Source organism: Ambystoma mexicanum, chromosome 5q (assembly GCF_040938575.1).
Source record: "Ambystoma mexicanum isolate Mex_15411 chromosome 5q, UKY_AmexF1_1, whole genome shotgun sequence".
In the NCBI taxonomy this organism is placed as follows: domain Eukaryota; kingdom Metazoa; phylum Chordata; class Amphibia; order Caudata; family Ambystomatidae; genus Ambystoma; species Ambystoma mexicanum.
In genome coordinates, this window is record NC_090933.1 from 416,822,260 (window position 1) to 416,845,700 (window position 23,441).

Below are 23,441 nucleotides of genomic sequence, written 5' to 3' on the forward strand. Positions count from 1 at the left end.
TCCCATCGGGCCTTTGACTGCCGGTGCGATCATCAAGGAGAACCCATCTAGGGCTGGTTGTTTCATCAGCCACGTTTCCTGCAGGCATAAGATGTCAAACTGGCTTAGGTCCACGTCTCCTGGTATCGTGAGATGCATATGGCCTCTAGTATTCCAGGACCCGAGGGTGAAAGTAACCTTACCGGGGTGTTCGCTTATTCTCTCCTTGCCGTTGTCATCGATGCGAACCGCCCCTGGTCGTTGCTATTTAGCCTGGTTTTTATTCCAGGTCGTCATTAGCCATTTCCATGGTCCCATTTGTTGTTTTTCGATGTTCTCCCTTTTTTCTTTGGGACTGCCCCCGACCGTCCTCGTGTGGTGTCGTTGCTCTTGGGCGGCTTTGCTACTGGGGCCCCTCAGTCTTTGATCTTCTCTGGGTCTTCTCGGAGAGTACCGCATCTGGTCCTGCTTGTTTTTACTGCTGTGATATCTTTGGAGATTTATATCATCCCTCTCCTCTACTTCCGTTCCCAGGTTTTGACCCTTCGCTTTGTACTCTTGTCTATGGTGTTCTTGTCTCTGTTGTGGGTATGTATATCGCTTATCTCGGTATAGTTCTTCCGTTCTTGATCTAAAATGGTAATGTGTTTTAAGCCTCTCCACCCTTCCCTCGTCTCGGTCTTGGGTGTCCATCCTGTTCCTTAGTTCCGTCAAGCGGAAACCCATTTGATCCAGCTCTTGGTATGCCGCGTCCTTAATATCTTTAATGGCCGCTTCTTTCAGGTGGAGAAACGCTTTCGCCCTCTTCTCCCTATGATAGGGTTCCACCAGCACTAGGTCTGTCGTTGAGATTTTTTCCAAGCTTTTTACTTTCTTTGTAATTTGTAGAACAGTCGGTCTGTTTAGGATGATAAAGTCTTTGTCTGATGCCATTTGTTCAAGTTTAAATATTCTGATCACTTTTTGACCTTTTCTTCTCCTTTCAAGATTGTCTTTGTCTAGGCGTTCTTTTTGTGGACTGACCCGCCCATCTTTTATTCCCTTAGAAACTGCGGAGGAGGATGATGTCATTCTTTTTTTCTTAACTCCACATTGGGGATTGTCCTCCTTTACTCTTTGCCCTGAAGTGGTTTTGGGACTGGGTTCTTCCGATCTAATTTGTCTCTCTTTCTCTTTATTAGTTGGCGGGGTCGAGGTTTTTTTTCCTCCTAAGGCGTCTTTTTTTTCTTTTTTTTTTCCACGCAGTCCATCAGTTGGCTCGTAAATCTCAACAACCTCGTTTTCCGAATAAGTGGATATATTCATTAGGTCCGAGCGTTCTAAGAATTCCTCCACTGTTATCGGTGATTTGGGCTGGTTGACTTCTTGGTGGTTTTTGCTTTGCGTTGGATCCTCTTCCTCCACCGCCCTTCGAGCTGGACCGGTTTTCTGCTTCGTGGGGTTCTTAAAGTTGGTTCTTGTTTCCTTTTGCATCCTGACTGGGGTTTTGAGCTTTTGTGGCATTTGCCGCTGGCTCTCTTCCTGATTGCCTTGATTTAATACAAGCAGAATGTTCTCTTTTCTCTGGGGGCGTGTCCCCTCTTCATACCCTTGAGCCCCCCATGAAGATGATTTTACTTGCAGCTCGTTGTTCCACTTTTCCATCTCCTCGATTTTCTTTTCCAGTACTTCAATTTTTTTTTCCCACAGTGTCTTGTAGATGGATTGAACCTGCGGTGTCCCTGGTCCTGTAAGTCCTGGTAATGCTTGTCCAAGCTGACGGGCTATGGAGTCCATTTTTTTTTTCGACAGCGTCAGATTTTGATGCCCAGTGGTTGTGTTGGTTGAGCATTTTTTCACTGGTTTCTCGGAAAAGGGTTTCCATCTGGGCCAATTTCTCCATCGTATTGGATAAGATTGCCGTGTTGTCTTGTACATTCCCCTTGATTGACTCATATAATTTACAGAATGGCGCTAAAACGACGGTCATCGCTGACATGATAGCGATCATGTCTGGTTTTCTTGTTCGATGATTCGTTATGTAATGACGCTGCAATCTCACTGAGTCGTCTCTGTTTCGGGGGGGTAGGTATTTTCTCCGAGCTTCTCACTTGGGCTACTGACTCGAAGGTGGCCCCTTCTTCTAATAATCCTTGGGCTCCGTCAGTGGTTCTCCCCGAGCTGGGGGAACCACCCCACCTCCCCGCCGTCTCTTTGTTCAAACTAGGGAGCGCCTCTTTCCTTCTTGGTGTATCATTTTGTTGGCCAAAGATTAGGTGAGGTTTCGTCCATGCCCGATGCACCTTTGTTCTTGTTCTTCTGCGAAGTTTGGTCCATGGTCCTGTCAGTCTCTATCTCTAATCGACACGCTTCTTCTTTGTCATTGTCCTCTATTACTATTGTGCCTGCCTCGCAGGGGCTTTCCATTTGTTTGTTCTCGGGGTCTCTCTTGGGCTGACCCTGTATGTCCATTTGTCTACCTTCGGGGGCCTCCGACTCTTTTGTTTTTACCGCTTCCTTGGGTAGATTGATTGTTAGATTGTTGGTCATTTCATTCTGGGACCTATTAGGAGACCCTATTTTTTTTGTTACATTAATGTCTGGGTCTGTGCTTTTCTGTTTTTCAGCAGGCTGGGATTCAGATACTAGTTCCAGCATCTCCGCATCTGATATTTCAGTGTCCACGCTCTGTTTTCTTTTCTGTTGTTGGGTAAAGAACGATTTGAGCGATTGGAACGACAAGTGGTTGGGGAGCCCTTTAGAAATAGGGGCTCCTCTGTTGGGCCCCTTTGTTGGATTTTGTGCCCCCTGTCCCATGTGTTTTCTAGATCTCATGGTCACTCTTTTCTTTGCTCCTTGGGGTCTCGCAATAGCTGGGATAGTAGTTTTGTTTCTCTTCCTTTTTGAGACCCCCACACCCGCCTTCAATTGTTCTCCGTCCATTTCTTTATTAGAGTCGTCCAGTTCTCGCTCCTGTTGGTCGTCACTGTCTGTGGCTTCTGCTTCTAGGTCTGACTCACTCTCCAGGTTCGATCTTTTCCCTTTATCTTCGTGGACTTTTGCCGGGCTGTGCCTCTTTGACCTAGTCTTTTCCTCGTCTAGGTCGCTAGTCTCTGCCTCCCCATAGGTTTTGTGGAGCATCACTTCAGTTTGAGGTGACTTTGATGTTTGGCCGTGTTTATTCTCTTCGGTAAAGCTCTTCATGGCCCCTTTGTCTTTCTCCCACCTTGGATTTGACTTAGCTCCGAGTGTCGAACAATGTGGTAGAAATTCTCTTTGTTCGGTTATTCTCATACTTTCTTTTAGTTTTAGTGTTTCCACTGTCTCTTTTCCTTCCCCTAACCCTCCGGTAGCTATAACGCAATTGGGAGCTGCGCTCCTCCGGGCTTCTGGGATTGTGTCTGGTCTCTTGGGGGACTGATGTGTCCTCACGTTCATAGTTAGTTCTTTTACCTGGTTTGTGTTCCGCATTGCTTTTTTCACCTCTTTCCCCTCACACAAACACCGGCTGGGGTCGGGCACTTCAACGCCTCTCATCGAGTCCCTCGACCAGGCCCTCCCATTTGCTTCGTCCATTGGGTCTGCGCTGAGCGATCCTGATCCTTGCTGGCTAACCGTTGATTTACGCGAACCTGAGGGGGGTCCACCTAAGCCCTGGTCCAGAGTCATCTGGGCCCTGCTTTCCTCTCGTTGCTCCCCTCCTGGGTGCTCTGGGTCCACGGGCCTGGGCCGTTCCTGCCCGTGCGACGTCCCTCCCGTTTCCAGCGGGACCGCTGAGCTGTGTGTGCCGTCCAAAATCCCGCTAGGCTCGGGTACGTTTTCTTCATTTTTGTCGGAAATATATTCGCCCAAACCCTCTGGGGTCTGTTTGAGTGTTTGGAGTTATTGCTAAAGGGTCCCATGTTGACGGGGACGTGGGGAGTCTGTGTGCCGAGTCTGACTTGCTCCTCCTTCTCCCCGGACTCGTATCTTTCCCACACCCCGACTTCGCTGTCTTTGCTGGGGGTCGATCTTTTGGGGTGGGGTTGAGAGCCCTCGGGTCGTGGATATCTACGGGGGGACGTACCTCGGGTTCCATTCGGGCGCGGCTCCGCGTCTGCAGCGGACTGCTGCAGACTGGCTCACACCTCAGCCTCACAGCTCCGCTTCACCGCTCCGCGGTGTCAGGTAGCAGAAATAGCACCTTCCGGACACAATGATGTGGTCAGACTGGCTCACACCTCAGCCTCACAGCTCCGCTTCACCGCTCCGCGGTGTCAGGTAGCAGAAATAGCACCTTCCGGACACAATGATGTGGTCAGACTGGCTCACACCTCAGCCTCACAGCTCCGCTTCACTGCTCCGCGGTGTCAGGTAGCAGAAATAGCACCTTCCGGACACAATGATGTGGTCAGACTGGCTCACACCTCAGCCTCACAGCTCCGCTTCACCGCTCCGCGGTGTCAGGTAGCAGAAATAGCACCTTCCGGACACAATGATGTGGTCAGACTGGCCAGACCTACACTTTCTAGTCAGAGGTAAACAATCCAAACAGGCCCCAAATTCTTTACTCTTTTTTTTTTACTGTACAGAACAGAAGCACTGGTTCTTCCTTTCAATAGAGTGAACATTGTTTCTAAAAAGGGCTGTGTTTAAGGGGTAAAAAGGTGGGCTTCTGGTTGCCTTCTGTCCCCACCAAACCATATAATGCATAACAGGGCCAGAATTGACCCTTTGTGCAAATTGAAAATCAACAAAAGTGATGTAAGCCACTATTGTACATAATCCATTTGTACCTTCACATTGATACTGAAAATAATGTTTAAAAAAACCTTTTTACATCACCTCTGATAGAGGTGGTATTTCTGACGTAGCACTGAAGGTATTCCAGAAATACCACCTCTGTTGTTGGTAGACGGAGTATGGCGTAGCTGGTAACTATCTTCAGCGGTATTAAAAAATATGGCCAATTCTGAACGACCCCTTTAGTTTGTAGTCTTCTATTAATGCCTGAATAGTACCTTTTTCTATGTGTGTCAACTGTGTCCATTTCTAAAACCACTATAAGTAACACCGATGGGTGCTATTCAGGGTGCTATTAAATAATTTTTATACGACTTACTGTTGATCAAGAAATTCACCAGAACATGGGGTGTTATTCGTACAGGATCCAACCACGGACACACTTTAAACAGATATGGATCCTTACTTCCCTGGCAAGCAGGAGTCGTGATGAGCTGCTGTGGATTGTAACAGCCCACTTGTGTATGGGGAGCAGTGGTGCCAACATTACCATCCAGGGTCAGAGAATCTGTTATTTAAATGCACACATTGCTACTGGGTGGTAGGAACATCCCCCAGCAGGCTGGACTCCTCTTCCTCTCACACACTGTAGAGGCCACGTAAGCACATCTACAACATTGCTGAAAACAAGACGACTGCCTCAGCCCATTTATACAGGATCTGCGCAGGTTTTTCAGTACTCAGTTCCATTGTAGCAGCCTAGATTCTGAAGGATTTGATCTTCAATTGTATTTTTACATTTTGGAGCTCCGACCCCTGGGGCAACAGCCCAGCCAGCGTAGGGGGGGGGGCAATTGCCCATTTGCCCCCCCCCCTTGCCAGTCCGCCCCTGTGTCTGAGGAAGCTGCGTAGTTCACAGACTATAATAAAGAGGTTTTGGGCGATTTCCCTGGATGTATCTTAGAAGGTGAATAACAAAAGACCCACCTCTATTAGTCCAAGATGTTACCCTGCACACAGACTTCAGTTTGAAAAGACTGCTGTCTACCTAGGAAATATGTGCATATCAACATATTTGTCTTGTGGCTTTATTCTGTGACAAAATCATAGACAAATCAATGGAGAGAGGGGCCTAATAGCTGCAGATTATGTTTATTAGCTGCTGCACAGCAGAACAAAGAAAGGCGACAAGCCAGTGTGCAAACAGCAATTTATTTTAAAACTAGCGCCCGAGAGCTTAATTTACAGTATGCAGACTGGATGCAAACAAGAACACAAGAGATAATGGGAGGAGGGGGTTTATAGCTGCAGATTATCGCAGGACAGGTTTGTTGGCATCTGCACAGAACAAAGAAAGGCAGCCAGCAGGGGAACAGAGAGCATTTGATTTAGAAATTGAGCCAGAGAGCTTTATTTACAGTACGGAGACTGGGAGCAAACAAGGCCACTCGAAACAATACTGAGTGAACCAAAATATACATTTGAAGGGTCTTCATCATGTATTTGTTGAAACATGGGTCCTGGCCTGAGACACTTGGCCCTACTTTAGGCCACACCCAGCACACTTTGACCATGCCCCATTTTAGAGCCCCCTTTCCGCTTCCCGCGTATGGCATGGGTCTTAAACTACTGAATAGGAGAGACCAATCCATGCCTGCTACAGGGCCGGCATAAGGCATGGGCCATGTATACCTAAAGCTGCTTGCCGAAGGATTTGCTCATCTCCCCCCACAGCATCTGCTCTTCGGGATCGGAAAAGCCTTCACTGTGTCTGCAGATTAGTACGGGCAGTTCAATGTAGGTTGAGAAGGCCAACAGGTCCCCCTAATTTAGCGCACATATTTGGGGGATCAGAGCTGATGGGGGCTTCTGCATCTGAAATCCCCCTTCAAGCTCCAGTTCAATACCAAAATCTGACTTTTCTGATGAGTATTATGCAGTCACAAAATAACCCATTACCTTCTTTGAAATATTCACGTTTTCTTTGCATTGTTACCTGCATACTGCCATTCAGAACGGGCACCATAACTATGCAATCGTACTATTGTTGCTTAACATATGTCTATAAAGATGTATTCGTTTCTTAGGTTGCTTAATCTCGATTTACCGACCATAGCTGAAAAGACAGGTGGCCAGTCAAAGACCTATATTGGAGACTAGGGCTGAAATCCCAGCTTCAACACTTACCCCAATAAAAAAGCGTGAAAGGTTTCTTACTGTGTCTCATCTACCAAAATGTTGAGTCCATATAAGTCACTCAGTTTATAGTGCACGCTTTTCGGGGGAAAAGAAAACTCGTGGTTGTAACAGATTACAGCGTTGATCCATGTACCAGCTGCACCATATTCTGTTTAGTCACGCCCAACACTGGCAATACAAATGCAAGCCATGGGGACCCACACTTCTAATACTCGCAGGGCCGCCTCGCCTTTTGGTAACCTGGCCGAGTTCAAGGCTTAAACCCTGCAGAAGTTGGTGTGTTGCATGATTGGGTACACCACAATTCAAAACAGCAGCCAATCAGTCAGAGGTAATGGACAGAGAAAAAACTTTTCAAAGAAAATATTAAATATGATTTCAAAGTATCATTTTGGTAAAAGTGCATAAATAGAGCTGCTTTGTGCTAAAAGTTGACTGCTATCGAGTGCGTTGTGCTAATTGGCTTAATCCTTTCCGGACTAGAGAGAGGGACCTCCACCACTTAGGCTGGTCTAACCCCTGCAGCCGTACATTTGCCTTTACCGCCAATTATTCTTTGCGCATGTACCCCAATGCATTACTCCTTATCCCCACAAATTGGCATGACACAGAATTTCAAATGGCAATCTTGGCCGCAGTTTTATTTCCATGACAACAGAATTATTTGTACACATTTGTGAACTTCATTCTGTCCGTGTGGCGCTTGCTTGCCGGATTTCCTTTGCTTCCCCCTATACTTGGTATAGTAGGCCCCCAACTCCCCCGACCCATTGTACCTGTTCCAATCCTGCCCGTGCAGGTGTCCGTGGGTGGGGAGAGCGCCGTTTGTTTTTGGGGGAAGCTGAGCCTTATTTGTCCCTACCAGACGCCCCCGCCGTTTAGGCCCCCAAGAGGCGCTGGTCCGGAAGAGCGAAGACCCATTCCGTTTCCTTCTGGCTCGTCCGGAGTCTATCATTTGTGCTTGGTTGCCCAAACACCGCCAACTTGTCACATCCTGGCCTGGGTGCCCTGCGACAGCAACACCCCAGGTCTCCTGCTCTTTTGCTTGTATTTCGTGGGTGGGTGGGTGGAAAACGAAATTTCCTCCATCTGCGAGGCGGCGACCGGGTCCCAGTGCAGGAGCGAGATGCCTGGCACCCCGGTCCCGCCTGCTTAAATCCTGATGCCCCCGCCCATTTTCTTTTGTTCTGCCCTTCGCGGGCTTTTGGGCCATTAAGCCTTTGGCGCCTTTCCGCCCCTCGCCTTTTGACCCCCAGGGGATGGTTCCAGGTTTTGGCGGCATGACACCACAGGGGTTAACCTGCTGCCTCCTCCATTTTTTAGCTGATTTTTCCGTCGTCAGCTCCATAACCCCTGCAGCCGTACATTTGCCTTTACCGCCAATTATTCTTTGCGCATGTACCCCAATGCATTACTCCTTATCCCCACAAATTGGCATGACACAGAATTTCAAATGGCAATCTTGGCCGCAGTTTTATTTCCATGACAACAGAATTATTTGTACACATTTGTGAACTTCATTCTGTCCGTGTGGCGCTTGCTTGCCGGATTTCCTTTGCTTCCCCCTATACTTGGTATAGTAGGCCCCCAACTCCCCCGACCCATTGTACCTGTTCCAATCCTGCCCGTGCAGGTGTCCGTGGGTGGGGAGAGCGCCGTTTGTTTTTGGGGGAAGCTGAGCCTTATTTGTCCCTACCAGACGCCCCCGCCGTTTAGGCCCCCAAGAGGCGCTGGTCCGGAAGAGCGAAGACCCATTCCGTTTCCTTCTGGCTCGTCCGGAGTCTATCATTTGTGCTTGGTTGCCCAAACACCGCCACGCCACTGAGTGGGTTCTCGCCCACTGTGGCTCCCCTTCTGCCTGTCTCCTTCTCCCCTTCCAGTACTTGGTAAGAGTTCCGTTTCGTTCGTGGACAAGTTTCCACCGTCCGATAGGAAGTACTCGGGTGTTTTCCCATCGCTCAGGCCCTGCCTATTCTGCTGGAAACCCCAGCCCTTGTCATTTTGCACCCGGCCCCGTTCAGCTTCCTTCTTCCCTTCTTAACTGTTGCCTGGCTCTCTGCCCCCTTCCCTTGTGCCGGGGGAATCCCTTCCGACCCTTTAATTTCAGTTTCGCCCAACTGTGCTGCTATTCCTGCAATGAGCTCGTACTGTCCCCCAGCCGGACACCCCTCCCCAGGCTGGTCAGGTCGTTCCCTCCCGAGAGTACTACCAACCCTCTAGCTTCTGCCGCTTACTCAGCAATTTCCATAGCTGCCCCTCTAGCTGAGCCAACTTTATCCCAGGCACCCCGTGCCACTCCCTCCTGACTCGCCGGCCGTCAGCGCCTCCTGCTGCTGAGTCCAGCTCGCCTTAGCCTTTGAGATGCCTGCGCGCCCCACTACCTCCATGGTACGTTCCCCCTTTCCTTGTGCTGCTGTGAAATGACAAAAGGAGGGAACGGCATGGTTAACTTATCTTTTGCGTGCCTGATATATCGTTTGCAACAACCTGAAGACCATCTCCCCAATTTTGCTGTCTTCCGGCCATGCCTTCACAGGGACCCTTCTGCCCCTACCACCTTTCCATCTTGCTCCACCTTAACCAGGGTGGGCCAGCTCTGGGACACCTCTGCCCCTGCCACCTTTCCAACCTGCTCCGCCTTAACCAGGGCGGGCCTGCTCCTGCTCCACCTCACCAAGGTGGGCCAGCTCTGGGACACCTCTGCCCCCGCCATCTTTCCAACTCGCTCCGCCTTGACCAGGGCGTGCCTGCTCCGGGACATTGCTGTCCTTGCCACCTTTCCACCTTGCTCCACCTTAACCAGGGTGGGCCAGCTCTGGGACACCTCTGCCCCTGCCACCTTTCCAACCTGCTCCGCCTTAACCAGGGCGGGCCTGCTCCTGCTCCACCTTACCAAGGTGGGCCAGCTCTGGGACACCTCTGCCCCGCCACCTTTCCAACTCGCTCCGCCTTAACCAGGGCGTGCCTGCTCCGGGACATTTCTGTCCTTGCCACCTTTCCCTCTTGCTCCACCTTAACCAGGGTGGGCCAGCTCTGGGACACCTCTGCCCCTGCCACCTTTCCAACCTGTTCCGCCTTAACCAGGGCGGGCCTGCACCTGCTCCACCTTACCCCGGGTGGGCCAACTCTGGGACACCTCTGCCCCTGCCACCTTTCCAACTTGCTCCGCCTTAACCAGGGCGAGCCTGCTCCGGGACACTTCCGCCCCTACCATCTTCCGTCTTGCTCCACCTTAACCATGGTGTGCCTGTTCCGGGACACTGGAGCCCCTGCCGCCCGTCTCCTTACCATCCCGCTCTGCTTTAACCAGGCAGTGCCTGCTCTGGGATACTGCTGCCCTTCTCTCCCGGACCCGTACTGTAAACGGGACAGAGAATCAGCGGCCGTGTTTTTTCACCCCTGGAATGTGCCGTGCCCTGACCTTGATGTTTAACTCTAACAAACTTCTGGTGAGTTCTCTGGGGAGCCTCAGCACCCTTGGGTTACTGGATGACCCTGTGTTAATGATCTGTACCACCGCCAAATTGTCCGACCATGGAGTGACCTTAGCATTTTGCAGCTGCCCGCCCCAAAACTTAAATGCAACCCCTATGGGGAACCGCTCTAGTCGCGTGATATCCTTCGTGACCCCTTGCTTATGCCATTCCTTCGGCCACGCCATGCCGCACCATCTGCCCCCCAGGATAGCCCCAAAACCCAAGGACCCGGGTGAATCTGTGAACAATTTGAGCCTCTGACTGTTTGCCCAGTCTGCCCTCCAGATTGCTACCCCGCTGAAACTTGTCATGAAGCTATCCTACCTCCAGAGATCCTCCTTTACCTCTGAACCTAATCGGACGTGCTGTGCGGCATGCATAGCATGATGCAGGTCCACTTTATACTGAGTAATAGTGTGCAAGCCGTATGTAGCAGCACTTGTGAAAAATGCCCCGAGCCAACTAGGGAATGTGAACCCCTCTTAGTTCTTTGCTGTGGGAATTTGCCACGTGACAATACCTGCATATGGTGTGCGGTCGAAACGTTGGCATACGGCTAATCAACATAGGGCAGTCGATGCAAAAAAAAAAACTGTTGGCTTCTGCTTCCGCTGGTGTATCCGCCATGAGGCATGCATGTACCACCGGTCCAACACCCGAGCCATACCCCACCAACATCCCCTAATATCAAAACAAAACGCTGTCATTGTTTGTACTCTGCCAACGAGGCTTCCTTTGCTAACTGTATTCTGGCTCCACCCCAAGACAATGAATGCACACCCGATACCCTCCTAACAAGAGCAGCGCCTCTCTCCTAGTCCGTTGAAAGGGCTGCCCAAGCCGTACCCGATCAGGTTATGTTAATCGGCGGGCCTCTTCTTCTTAAGTCTGAACCATCGTGAACACATTTAACAATAGCGACCTTGGAGCTGTAAGGAGTCCTTGACGCTGAGCCGCCTCTCCGCTAAACATTATTACCAGAGCCCTTTCATGAATTAAACGTGTTTCCGACCTTTTAAGGACCACTTTCGTCACTGGGCACACTTCAAACAAAAGATCCCATTGCCCGCACCATCTCGTATGTCTGTGCTGCCCCTTACATTTGAAAACAAAATTGTCCTCCTGTAACCAGCCTGATCCACCTGTAACCAATCAACGGCGCCTGTCCCCAAACGCAGAACGGAGAAACTTTTGTTTCCTCAGGGGGCCCTTTTCCCCTGTGCCGCTGCCTGTGGGAGACTGCTGTCCATTGTTTCCACCTGTCTTCGGCTGAGCAGGTGCTCCTGGGCGGGGAGATTTGACTTATCCTGCTAACCTTTATGCATGAAGGCGTTACCAATGCCCCTGGTGTGCATACCTTACTCTGTGACCCGTCGTGCAAGGGTGTGTTATAGACAACCCTAATGCGCCTACAATATTACGTGAACCCTCGCGCATGGGTGAGTTATAACCATAATGTTCATAACATATCTTGTGCACACTCGTGCATGAAAGCGTTATAAAACCAGACTGTACATACATCATCCTGTGAACATTCGTGCATGGGCGCGTTATAAACGGCCATGATATGCCTTCCTTATACTATGAACCCTCGTGCATGGGTACGTGATACATGACCATCGTGTGCATATATCGCGTGTGAACATTTGTGCCTGGGCGCGTTACAATGACCATAAAATGCCTGCCTGATCCTGTGAACACCCGAACATGGGGGCGTTATCGATGACCATGTTGCATGCCTTAAACTGTGAACACTCCTGCATGGGCGCGTTATAAATTACCCTAATGTGCACACATTCTCCTTGGGCACTTGCGTATGGGTATATTTCCTAGAAGGTAATCGCACAGGGTTGGTAGGCATTGTTTGCCACTGCTCTGTAGCTGCAGCCTGGGCAATACATAGACACGTCTGTAGGGTTGGCAAGTATGGATGTAGGATGGCCAACTACCAGACAGTAAGAAATATCCAATGCCACATCTGCTAAATTAATACTGCACCTTTTGCTGTTTTGCGACGCTTTTTCACCTGTTACTGTTACGACCTAAACGCTGATTGAATCTCACTTCCCTCTAGACCGTGTTGTCGACGGAATAATGGCGAGATTTTCGCTTTTCTTTGCTGATCTCTATGACTTTGTGCTCCGAGTCTCCACTCAGTAGCTCCACCCTTGAGGAGCTGGGCTCGAACACAGGAATACAGCTACTCAAATAAGTAGTTAGAGCCAAACCACAGCAGCATGTTCCGCTTTCCCCCCACGGATTGCCGTAGTACTGGAAAGCTTCAGTTTGGGGCAGATGGCAAGACAAGAAAAACAGCTCATGCCAGCGCTACAACGCTGTACATTGCCCCGTTTAGGTGGGTGCCTGCGCACACCTTCAGCGCACACAACCTTTGTGAGGTACATCCTCATCCTCCCAGCAAAATTCCATTCAACCATAGCCTGTAACCGTGCCCCATCCTACCTTGAATGAGCCTATGCCCTTAAATGCGGCACATGCGTGCCGCTCCCCGTTCCCGTATACCTGTTTAATGCTCCCGCACAGCTTGTGCGCCCGCCATGCCTAACCAGTGCGTATTAAAAGACAGCCTCTTCGTGACGCAGGTTGACCCTTTCCCGGGTACCCACTACAAGTCAGCAAAATTACTAAACGGACTGAAAATGTGATTGCACCTTTATTCAGACCGCGCTACATTCGGAAAGTAAAGTGCTCGAGTATTCATGATCTGTTTCAGCACCTACAAATGGAGTTTCCTCGAGTCCCCCGCGGATTTATGCTTCAAGCAGTTATCGATATAGTAATGCTTACTCGGGAATGCTGACTTTCAACTGGGTTCGAAAGGTATTGGCACGGTTTTCAGTCATTCTCTGTAACCGGTGTAGGCCTATTGTGACCAACGTGGCCGTACCCTGCTGCCGTCAACCCGCCCCTTGGGTAACCGCCACTCAAGCCTGGTTAACTCATACTGAAAACAAGCTTCCTTAGCCCACTGCCACTGCTGAAAATGCCCTCTACTTTAAAACAGCAGGGAAAGCGCACTCTTTACTCGCGCTTGCTCTAGCCCTTGGAATACCTTGCTCCCAGCCCCCAAGCCGAGCCCCGCATTCCTCTCTCTCTCTCCTAACACTGCTCCTTACCCGCCGCCCGTTCCTGGCTGCTGCTACCCGCCCGTAACTGGAAACCTCTTCACTCTGATTCGGGAACTCTGCCTGGCATCCTGGTCCGCCACCAAACTGGACACTTCCATCCTCTGGATCAGGAACTGCACGGCATCAAAACGAAATCCTTCTTCACGGCACGGCGTGTCTGCAGGGTCCTGTTGCAGAAACGAAATTTCCTCCATCTGCGAGGCGGCGACCGGGTCCCAGTGCAGGAGCGAGATGCCTGGCACCCCGGTCCCGCCTGCTTAAATCCTGATGCCCCCGCCCATTTTCTTTTGTTCTGCCCTTCGCGGGCTTTTGGGCCATTAAGCCTTTGGCGCCTTTCCGCCCCTCGCCTTTTGACCCCCAGGGGATGGTTCCAGGTTTTGGCGGCATGACACCACAGGGGTTAACCTGCTGCCTCCTCCATTTTTTAGCTGATTTTTCCGTCGTCAGCTCCATTCCCTCCATCACGATTCTAGAAAGCGTGTTAAATCAAGGCAATGCCACCCAATTATCCCCAAGAGCGGAAGTGGCTCGCTTCTAAGGGTGGAACCGAATGGCCAGCTACAACCCCTCCACTTTTTGGGACTATGTGGGTCATGCAAAACACTAGACAGATTTGAATTATGCACCAAGTGTCTCACGCAACTGCATAACGCAAAAGCAAAGTGTTTCGAAGTATATTTAGATTATTTACACATGCAAAGGCTGGCGTCTCAGCCACCCTGAATAGCATTGTGTATGGGCCCTGAGCCGCTACTCACCCAGACCCTAATGCTTGGCATCACTGTGCAAGGTGGCAAGGAGTTCTGGAGGCCAGCGACTGACATTACAGTCTTGATTGTGTTCAATGAAGACCCCTTCACCCTCCCATTGGTATGTGTGGGCAGAATGCTGATTCCACGCTCGGCTGATTTGTATACGGGAAAGGGCGGGGTGAAGGGAGGCACCCGACGTCTCACTCTGCAGGATACCTCTCTGCTACCGAGGCGCCCAATGCCACCATAGCAGAGAGAGAGGGGAAGGCACAAGCCAGAATAGATGACCTGTTGAAGAAAGTATCCAAACCTGTTTGAGTGAGTTTGTGTGAATGAGGGTGCATGTGTTTGTCTTTTCAGTGGGGCGGTCTCTCAGCGCCCTCACTAACCACCCACTCTCCCCTTTTCACCATCAGCCGGGGAGGTTGTCAGTTTTCAAAGGGCAACGCCGGCATTTAGTGGGCACAGGCAACCTTAGAATAATTGTGTTCTTGCAGTGGCCATGCTCTTCTAGATTCGGTCCAGTCAGAATGACCATGATTCAGCCGTGGCAATGCTGACATATTGAGCACAACCTGCATGAACATACGCTCTTACAGTGGCAATAGGTGCACAGCGAGCATGACGATGCCTTTTACCATGACAAGCTGGCATATATTCTACAGGGCAATGCTGGCATCCATCCTTGAGACAGGCCCCGTGCTTTCTCTTTGGGTACAGCAAGGAGGAAAACGTGTTGCAAAATATTGTACTGTTGCTGACCTGGCATCTATTGAACTTGTTCATGAGTGCGCTCGCTATATAACCAATTGCAAATTGAAGGGCTTTTGTTTCCCATTTTGTTCTGAATGTCGTGTTGTAAAATGTAACATTACCTGTTTCAAGTCATTATTTACAACATATTCCCAGAAGATTAGATGACCCCCCCCACCCCCCAGACCCCTGTCTCCCCCGCCCAGACTTCACTAAATGATTTGGGCTTATTTGATACATTCATTCGGGCCATTTTGTGGAAAATATCGAAATAATACTCTTGCTTGAATCAAGTTGAAAAAGTTCATATAACACCTGCAGCTAAGAGCGACTCACTTGTTTAACAGACTGCAAAGCGTTGTAAGAATCCCGTCTACTCTCGGTTAATTTTAACTCGGAATTTAAAATATATATATATATATATATATATATATATATATATATATATATATATATATATATAGGTTTTGGGTTTTATTTTTGCACACAAAGATTTTTTTTTTCGTGTTTGTATGTGGTTTCTCAGAATGAGCAATGCCCTAGTGGTAGCAAATTTGTACATGAAATATTTAATCCAAGCTGGTATTTGTCCTTGAATTTTCTAAACTCTGATTGGAACAGACAGACATGTTTTGCTGCAAAACAGAACCCCCCAAGTGGGTTTGCTTGGTGTCTACTAACATTACAAAATGAAGGTAAGTGGGACAACATAATTCATGCAAGTTTTAATCCCTTAAATTAACCTTTAAGGAATCGCCTTGAAACAGAAGATGGTATCTTTGCAAGGGCAAAACAAAATGGGGCGACAAAAAAGATGCTATTTGCAATGAGAATTTAAAAAGCCTACTTCATCACCGCCCTTGTGCAATGGTGAAGAACAACTCAGTAAATTATCATTAAATCCTTCCTCCTCGCGCATGCCCAAAGAATAATCCTGCAAATTGACAAGGGGGGTCCTGGGAGTCTCTCTGCCAGACATTAGTCCTGGTTACGAGAGACTTACCCAGAGTCTTTAGCTCACTATCTTTCACAGAGAAGAAATATCCCAAACATATCAATCTTTGTCCTGCCCTGGGGCAGTCCAGCACTGAAATGCTAGGCAATTCTCCTCTGAACAAGAGTACCAACAGCATCCCCAGACACGTGTTTCTGTCTGTTTGGACCCCATCAGTAGGGAGGAGCTGTGCCTCTCTAAGAATAGTGAGCAAGGGGTCCACGTCTGGATTCCCCTAATAACTTAGGGTGAGACCCAAAGTTACTTAAATATGCAAATTGACAAGGGGGGTCCTGGGAGTCTCTCTGCCAGACATTAGCCCTGGTTCCGAGAGACTTACCCAGAGTCTTTAACTCACTATCTTTCACAGAGAAGAAATATCCCAAGCTTATCAGTCTTTGTCCTGCCCTGGGGCAGTCCAGCACTGAAATGGTAGGCAATTCTCCTCTGAACAAGAGTACCAACAGCATCTGTTGGGAGTTTATTGCGCAGTTTTCTCTGTACAGTAAACAAGAGGACACCTAGCCACACTAAAACAATGATAACCTTAGAATACCTACTAGCTTTCCCCTTTTATGGGGACCAGGCCAAACTACAAGAGCTTGAAACACCCCCTCGTCCCCATCAAATGAATACATTACATTCCTATTGCTGTCCTTCTAAAGCGGCCATTTACATTGAGATATAGCTTTCAAAAGGCAAACTACACATGTAATGCAATAGGCACAATAATACTGAACATGCTTTACTTACTAATTGCTAATCTCCGCTGCACTGTAGACCTGCTGCACGAGAGAATTGTTGTTACAGCCGGTTCCACCACACACCATGTTTTGCCCATTCTCAGAGGTATAGTTATGTCCTTCTTCTATCACAAAATACACAGGGGGGCCAGTGTGCAGGTATTCTCCAAGAGACTTAAAATAGTCCAACATGTAGGAATCCTAATGAGGGAACGCAGGGAAATGTAGTCAAATGTAAAAATGATAAACATTGCAAACTTGATTTACTGCATTCACACATTTTAATTTTTATTTTAACGTGCTGTGATTAATTATAACCTTATACTCATACATTATAGTGCATATAACACGCTCTCCTTAAGGACAGGATGTTTCCATATGACATGGGTTCGATACCCTGGTAAGGCCCACTGAAAACACTACATCCTACCAACGTTCATGAATTCAATATCACAAGTGGGTAATAAAAGTAAACAAATTACAGAGCTTTGAAGCTGTAGGAAACGGTCATAAATTACTCACCATAGTGACTAACGTACTCTTAGTCCTTACTCCCCTTTCCTCCATACTGCATGGGCGACCTTTTTCACCAGAAAAAAACTTCTTCCCCTTTAAATTTAAAGGTGCGCGAGGGGGTGCGGCCCTGGGAGCATGCGCTGCCCTGACGCCACCCTCTGCGCCACTCCTCAGTCCCCATAGACGCGTCGACAATAGATTTACCATTGCCTAATGACACCAGTATTATTAGGGGGAGGATGGTGGGACGTATGGAGGAAAGGGGGCTATGGACTAAGTACGTTAGTCACTACGGTAGTAACTTATAAGTACTCTTACGTCCCGTCCCCTTTCCTCCATACTGCACGGGCGATTAGAACTCAGTGTAGCCCCAGGGTGGAGAGGAGACCCTCCTTAAGCAAACAGGTTCCTAAGTAACCGCCTGTTTGAAAGCCGGGTCCGATCTAGAACCGGCATCCAAACGGTAGTGCTTGCAGAAAGACGAAAGGGAGGCCCATGTGGCCGCCCTGCTTAGGACATGCCGCTGGAAAGCAATGGGCGTTGCCTTAGCTCTGACCGCGTGGGAGTGCATGTTGGTCGGCAGTGGCTTGTGCTGTTCCTCGTAAGCTTCTTTGATGGCCGAGACCATCCAACGGCTCTGGAGGCCTTATTGGCCCGATACCCCGGTCTTGGTTCGCCGACTCTCTGTGCCTCGTCTTTGGGCTCAGAAAAAATGTAGGTAGCACTATTTCTTCGTTCAGATGGAATGCGGAAGGCACCCTGGGCAAGAATGCTGGGTGTGTCCGCAGGACTACTTTATCCCTGTGAAATGTAGTACATGGCTCTGAGGCGACCAGCGCCTGGATTTCGCCAATTCTGCAAGCCGAGGTGAGGCCGACTAGCAAGACCGTCTTAATGGTGACCAGTCTGATGTCCGCGGATGCCACTGGTTCAAATGGTTTGTGCTCGAGGGCACCCAGAACTATGTTGAGGTCGCACACGGGGTGTGGCCTCTTGATAGGCGTGTAGAGCCGGGCGAGTCCCGTCAAAGGTTTCCTAAATCGGGTTAGAAGAGGAAACAAATCTCTTCCGAGTTTCTGTACGCACTAATGGCTGCCAAGTAAGTGCGGCAAGTGTCCACTTGTACGCCTGAATGGGCGAGGTGCGCCGAGAAGGAGAGCACGTCGTACAAGGTACATGCAAGGGGGTTGATGGCCTTAGAGTCTGCCCAGTGGCAGAACCTGGTCCACTTGCTCTTAAACTGGGCCCTGGTAGACTTGCTCCTGCCACTCTGTATGATCTCTAAGTTAGCCTGGGAAAGGCTGAGGTGACCTAGCATGACCTGTTCAGGAACCACTCTGAGGGCTAGTTTCTGTGGAGCAGGGTGGATGACCCTGCTCCCCTGCTGCACCAAAAGATGTGCTGGGCCCGTCGGGAGGCAAATGGGCAGCCTCTGCGAGAGGCTGGATAGCTCCGAGAACCACGGCCTGGCTGGCCACCATGGTGCTATGAGAATGACGCTGAGGTGGCAAGATTCCTTGATCTTGCATATCACCCTGTGTATCAGTGGTGTGGGCGGGAAGGTGTATGCGGTCATTCCTCCCACGAATCTGGAATGAGTCTACCAGTGAGCCCTGGTCCTGACATTGCCAGGAAGCCAACAGTTGGCACTTCCTGTTGTCCCGTGAGGCAAAGAGGTCCACCTGGGGGTGACCCCATTTGTAAAAGATTTCCTGCAGTACTAGGTCGTTCAACTGCCACTCGTAGTTGTCTGCACCCAGTCTGCTGAGCCTGTCTGCCTCCAGGTTGGATTTTCCCGGCAGGTGGACAGCCGTGAGGTAGATGTTCTCCAGGGCCCATTCCCACATGCTGATTGCGTGCCTACACAGCAGGGGGGAGATCTGGTAACTGCTCGTTGACATAGAACATGCTGGTCGAGTTGTCCGTCTGAATGAGGACGACCCTGCCCACGATAACCAGAAGGAAGGCCCGGAGAGCCAGCCAGATCGCCTTCAGTGCCCCTGCCGGGTCCAGGTGCCGCGGACGCAGTGGTTGTCCAGGGTGTCCCCCAACCCTCCAGAGAGGAGTCTGTGGTGATGGTGAGCAGCGGGGGTAGGTTGCCGGAAAGGCTTGCCCAGCCGCAGGTTGTCGTCCCTGGATGACCATGTGAGGTCCGGGTGAAGTGAAGGAGGAACGTTGATCATCTCTGACTGAGAGCCTCGCTCCTGGTTCCAAGAGGCTGCCAAGTGCAGCTGTATCCTCCTCATCCTGAGTCTCGTGTGGGGGATGGCCAAGAGGACTTCTGCCATGAGACCCAGTAGGTGTTGGTACCACCAGCCGAGGTAACTTCTCTGCTGAGGAAGTGCGCAGTGGCCCTCTTGAGGGCCGTGATCTTGTCCCTCTGAGGGAAAAACTCTCTCGGAGCACGTGTACCAAATGAGACCCAAGAAGGTCAGTCTCTGTGTGGACTGCAGCTGCGACTTCTTGAGGTTGACTGAAAAACCCAGCTCGTGCAGTGTGTTCATTAGAGCGTGGGGAGTGTGGTGCACTGCTTCCGGCGATGTTGCCCTAACGAGCCAGTCGTCGAGGTACGGGTAGATGTGGTGGCCCTGCAACCTGAGGAGGGCTGCCACTGTGTTCATCTGCCTGCTAAAGACCCTGGGGGCCCAGTGGAGGCCGAAAGGAAGCACCTTGTATTGGAAATGGTAGCCAATGATCCTGAATCGTAGAAAGGAACGATAGGGCTGCCAGATCGGGACATGTAGGTACGCGTCCTTCGGATCCAGGGAGCACATCCAGTCTCCCTTGCACAATGTCTCCGCTATCAAAACAGGCGTAACCATCTTGAATTTTTGTAGAGGTAGGGAGAGGTTGAGGGTGGAAAGGTCCAGCACAACTCTCAGGCCCGCCTGGTTCTTCTTCTGAATGGCAAAAATCCTGGAGTAAAAGCCCAAGCCTCGCTGGGAGGCTGGGACTTCCTCCACTGCCTGGCTCTGTACGAGCAACCGGATCTCTGTCAATAGAGTTGCTGTCCCAACCTGTGGGAGGGGAGGAGGGAGGAGAGGCTGGGATAAGGAGGTGGTACCCCATGTAGACTACAGAGAGGAGCCAGGGGTCTGCAAAATTCTGGTGCCAGAAATGTGCATGGAGGGCAAGCCGCCCCCCACTCGAGACACGTAGACCCGGAGGGGCGTGTCATGCCTTCTTTCCCTCTGAGGCCGTTGCGGAGGAGGGGGACTGGAAAAAGCCTTATCCCCCCCTTTTATTGTTGCTTGAGCCGATGTTGAGTCGGCGAACGGTCAGGCTGCCTGGACCTCTGCTCTTGAAAGCCACAAAACACTCCGTAGGTATGCCACTTGTCCGAGTGCTGCTGTGACTGGGTGTACGTTTTGGGCGTGGTCTTTGTCAAGATGGATAAAGACTTGGTCGTTTGTGAGCTGTTTTTCTTTTTGTCCAGCTCCTTATCCGTTGTGGAATGGAAGAGGTCACCCCCTTCGAACGGAAGATCTAAGTTGCGATCCTGGACATCCAGGTTGAATTTCGTAGTACAGAGCCAGGCCGTTCTTCTCATGTCCGTGGCAATGCAGATGGCACGGCTAGAGGTGTCAATGTGGGCCACAGTGGACTCCATGATGTCCTGCGCCACCATCTTGGCCTCTGCCAATGCTGCAGTCATTGGCTCTGTGCCGGAAACTCTGGGAGGAAATCCGCAATTTCCCACCACAGCCTCTGGTTAACGGCTGCCAGCATGGCATCCGCGTTGGCTTGATGAAGGTGCCAGGATGCGTTGGAATACAGCTTCTTCCCGTACGCCTCCAAGATCATCTCCTCCTTGCCTAGCAGCGCCGCAGAGGAGGAGGCCGAGGACAACAGAGGCGTGGAGTATAGTGATGCCACAGCGATCAACGAGGAGTGTGGCTGAGGATGAGGCGATAGCAAGAGTATATCCCCCTCCATCTACCTGTACTTGGCATCCCTGAGGATGTGCCCCATCCGTGGAGATTTCATGAGCCTGAGGAACCGTTCAAAGAACCTGTCCTCACAGGTCAGAGTGGTGGTAGGCGATATTGACGGGGTAGCTAGCGGCTGCTGGAGCCGTTGCCTACCCTGCCCATATGGACGCAGCAGAAACCTGCCTTGCGCGAAGGAAGGATAAGCTGTAGGCCACATACCTGGATGACACCAGTCCCACCTTGACACAAGTTCCTCCACCTGCTGCCTTCCCTGGAGAGGTGTCGGCCAGATGTCTGGATTTTGTGGTACAGCTGCCATTTTGTCAAGCTGCCTTCCACATGTCTGCATCGTGTTGCTCAGCTCACTGGCCCCGCCCCATCCAGGACTCTTAGTGTGGACCATGGGTCCTACCCTGTTACTCGGGCCGAGGCCCAGTAGGCATTTTGCCCTTGGCGGATCTGCCGGTAGAACTGCGTATAGGCGTCCCCTCAGACATCTTGCCAGTACTAGGGTGTAGCCCCTCGGGCAAAGACCCGGTAAAAGAACCTTCTAGTCCCTCAGCACTATCACCGGGAGGATCTACTGACCCCTCGACCTGTCGCCCGGTAGCTAATTCAGCCTCAGTACTTGTGCTGGTATCAGGACCAAGGTGGTCCCTCCTGCGCGGGCGAGTCCTTGGGAAGGAGTCTCCCTTGCGGGGTGCACTGGAAAAGATCCGCCCTACCTTGGACCTGGATCGATGCTAGACAAAGTCCTTTAGGTCCTTTTTGAGGTGATCTCTGGAAGAGCTCCCTCCACCTGGAAATTCTGTTCTTCAGAGACCTCGAGGAAAGCGCGTTGCATGCGGTACAAGCTTGCCAGCTGTGGTCTGGGCCAAGGCACCGTACGCAGAGGGCGTGGGGGTCTTTAGTCGGGAAGGGCCTGTCGCAGGATGGACACCTGCTGAAACCTGTAGAAGTCAACATACGCCAGGGAGGAGCGTGACGCCTGAGGACAGAGTACCTGAATGATAAAAAGACAGAAGAGACAAAGTATCTGCGCATGGAATTCCATGGCCTGAAGCCAAGCCTAGGAGCGATGGAGAATTCAGCCCGTCGCCGCGGAAAAAGGGACAGCTGTGTAGCGTTGGAGGGCAGAGTCAGGGCAGCATCCCCCGTGCACCTCTAAATTTAAAGGGGAAGAAGGTTTTTTCTGGTGAAAAAGGTTCTGTCTTCCGTTCCTTGGAAGGGACGCCCATGCAGTATGGAGCAAAGGGGACGGAACGTAAGAGTAAGAACCATATACAATCACCAAATGTATTAAACGCAAGGCGCTCTGGCAAAAGTATACTTGCCAAACCACATATAGTGTGGCCGTGGGGAGGTGCGGGCAAACAGCTTTAACAAAGTGAGCCTAGAATACAAGAGCCCATCTGAGGAGGATGAACACAGCTCGAAATGCCTGTTCTGTGAGAGGGTTCCCCAATCAGGAGGCTCTACAATCACACTTTAGCTCATGGGGAAATATTAATTTGCAAAGAATTCTGTCTCACCAACATGTACTCTCTCCTCCATCTTAGTAGGGTCTCCTCTTTCCCCAACCTCCCGGGTGACACGCTCCCCAATCCTAAAGTGTTCTTTCTCTAGCCCAACCTCCAGGGCACAACTCCCCCATATAACTTCTGGTATTTTAGAGTGAAACAGCCTCTGGGATGTTTCACTTCCCAACCTTTGGTGTGTACCTCTCCTCATTACCTTGTTCCTCCCCCCAACTCAGTCACAGGCTCTGCTCCAACTATTAGGTCCCAGCAATCACACCCTGCTGCGAGACATCTTTCCTTCTACCAATCACCCCTTCTTTCCTCTCTGGCAGATGTTTTACTTCTTCTTTCTTCCAATCACCTTTCCTCCAAAACGTTTCTTCCTTTCCTCTCCACCAGCCACCTCCACAGAACCCTCTTCCACTTCTAAAGATCGCTCTTCCACCTTCTCTCGGTTTGTTCCAAACTCTCACACCACCTATCATCCCGTCTGGCCTTTTGTACTCCCTAAACCCCTTCCATGTCGGTGGTATTTTGTGATGCTGAATTGTTCTGGCTCTGTCCCCCCTCTTGCAGTGGCTGAGAGAGAGTCCAGCTTCTAGGATTGGAGAGAAAGACACACAACCTGAAAGGCCAGGTAGGTAAAACGCAACAAGGAGAGAAAAGTGGGAGGGGCCGGGAGAGGTATGGGGTGCAGAGAAGGGGTGGCGAGAGGTGGGTGTAGAGA

The 23,441-nt window shown here is 50.5% G+C and overlaps 1 protein-coding gene across 1 annotated transcript in view; it reads right to left on the reverse strand.

Moving 5' to 3' along the window:
• The window catches only part of NPC1 (NPC intracellular cholesterol transporter 1), an 847,233-nt gene that overhangs the window by 184,033 nt on the left and 639,759 nt on the right, over positions 1 to 23,441 (reverse strand). Inside the window, exon 18 of the mRNA XM_069620902.1 lies at positions 16,757 to 16,947. Within this exon, the coding sequence (XP_069477003.1) occupies positions 16,757 to 16,947 (191 nt within the window). The remainder of the gene's footprint in view (positions 1 to 16,756; positions 16,948 to 23,441) is intronic.